At 45.1% G+C, this 2,129-nt stretch overlaps 1 protein-coding gene across 1 annotated transcript; it reads left to right on the forward strand.

Moving 5' to 3' along the window:
• The first annotated feature begins 420 nt into the window (after positions 1–420).
• Positions 421–1,416, forward strand: LOC148512585 (olfactory receptor 1G1-like). Its single transcript, XM_088482043.1, has one exon. The coding sequence runs from the start codon at positions 421–423 to the stop codon at positions 1,414–1,416; it is 996 nt and encodes a 331-aa protein (XP_088338169.1).
• Positions 1,417–2,129: the final 713 nt, after the last annotated feature.

Below are 2,129 nucleotides of genomic sequence, written 5' to 3' on the forward strand. Positions count from 1 at the left end.
ATTATGCACTCCCTTAAAACGCCCGTTTTGACCTTTAAGCACGCCTGCGATCGGATTTCCACTCCCCGTTTTCAAGCACCTTCCCCTGTTACCACCCATAAATGCCTCATTCTGTCACTCAAATTAGCAGGCATTCGCTATTTTGCGAGCACATGAATTTCGACCGCACTGACTGGTTCGCGCATGCGTATAGCGATCCGTACGCATGCGCAGTTGGGCAAACATCGCTCGGAGCGAACGAGCTGCCGCTTACGAGTGGCTCTGAATCAGGCCCTAAATCTCTATATCCCTATATGATGTTGGCATTACAATACGTTTAGCATACTTATATGTATCATTATAAGATCTTCTCTTCTTAATGACCCCATCAGGTTCCCCTGTGATGCTTCTGCTGTGGCTGAACCTGAGCCTGCAGGAAGGATGAAGGAACATCTCATAAACTGCACAGTACAGAGAGAATTTCACCTCCTGGCGTTCTCCATCTCTGCAAATCTTCAGCTTGTGCTCTTCATTGGGATCCTGGTAATGTATTTACTGACAGTGCTGGGGAACCTGATTATCACTGGTCTTATATATCTGACCCCACAGCTCCAAACTCCTATGTACTATTTCCTGTGTAACCTCTCAGTGCAGGACGTCATCTACGTCACCAGCGTCCTTCCCAAATTTCTCTCTATCCTGGTAACAGGTGACACCAGAATCGCCTTCCCAGGATGCATCACTCAGATGTTCCTCTTTACATTTTGCGTTGTGGCGGAGTATTTTCTACTAACCTTTATGGCCTATGACCGCTATGTCGCCATCTGTATCCCTCTGCACTATACAACCATTATGAACAAAAACTTGTGTATTACACTATTTTCTGCCTCCTGGATTATTGGCTTTTTTACTTCATTAACCTATGCAGTGCTGATATCTACCTTATCATTCTGCACCTCCCAAAACATACTTAAATTGTACTGTGATCTGAAAACCATGATAGCGCTCTCTAGTGGTGATATCACAGACATCGAGATGCTGGTATTTGTGGAATGTATATTTCTGGGGCTTACCCCCTTTGTGCTGATATTAGCCTCTTATACATGTATAATTGCCACTATCATAAAGATCCGTAGCTCAGAGGGCAGAGCAAAGGCCTTCTCCAGCTGCTCGTCCCATCTCACCGTTGTATTATTATTCTGTGGGACCTCACTCAGTTCCTACATGGTCCCGGGGCTTCAGCGCTCTCCGGAACAGGACAAATATCTCTCCTTGCTGTACACGGCGGTGGCCCCGATGCTAAACCCCCTGGTCTATACTCTGAGAAACAAACAGGTCCTGAAATCCTTGCACAATATGTTAAAAAAATATTTAAAACTGTCAATTGTTCATCCAGCTTCATTTTCTACAAATATATTCCAAACAAAGGTGTTTTGAGCAGCTACTGTGTGATATATCAGGAAGTATAGCGTCACAGTGTGTGAGGACTGGCTCCGTAGGATATATCTCCAGTGACAAATGAGTCATTCTAAATAAAGTTGGCTGTTCTCTTTTGTAGACCTGTGTGCTTCATTTTTACCAGAACAAGTGAACAAAAAATAAATCATACCATTATTGAAAGGGGTATATAGCCCCCCCATCCCCCCCCCCCACACAAATACACATCTGACTTCAGTGCTGGATGTTGGTTCTGTTACTTCCTCCCATCTCCTGCTGCTGTTACCTGTGTTTCTATCTTAACTTTTAATGCTGGGCGCCTGTCCCTGACCGTGGTACCAGGCTGCTGCCTGCCTCTGCCCTTGTGCTAGGATATGCCATATACCAAACCCAGTTTTAGGATTTCATAGAGAGTGGAGCTTCAGGAGGTTTCTTTTCTTTTGTCTCACTCAGAGATTACAGTTACCTCTTATTAAGTTGGACGTTGGGTTATGAGCTCAGATCATTCACCCATCTGTGTGAGAAACATCAGCTGTAATACTCCAGAGATGAGTTTTCTCAGTCGGGCCCCACACGGAGAAGATGTCTCATACAGCCCATATAGCAGTCACCTCTGAGCACCTCTTTTCTCTGTGTGTACGGATTGCTTCCCAAACCCTGTGTTTCTCCATATCGGCTCCTGGTAATGTTCCAGGAATTCTGCAGACTCCCTT

This window comes from Taudactylus pleione, unplaced genomic scaffold (assembly GCF_031769625.1).
Source record: "Taudactylus pleione unplaced genomic scaffold, aTauple2 ptg000281l, whole genome shotgun sequence".
NCBI lineage: Eukaryota > Metazoa > Chordata > Amphibia > Anura > Myobatrachidae > Taudactylus > Taudactylus pleione.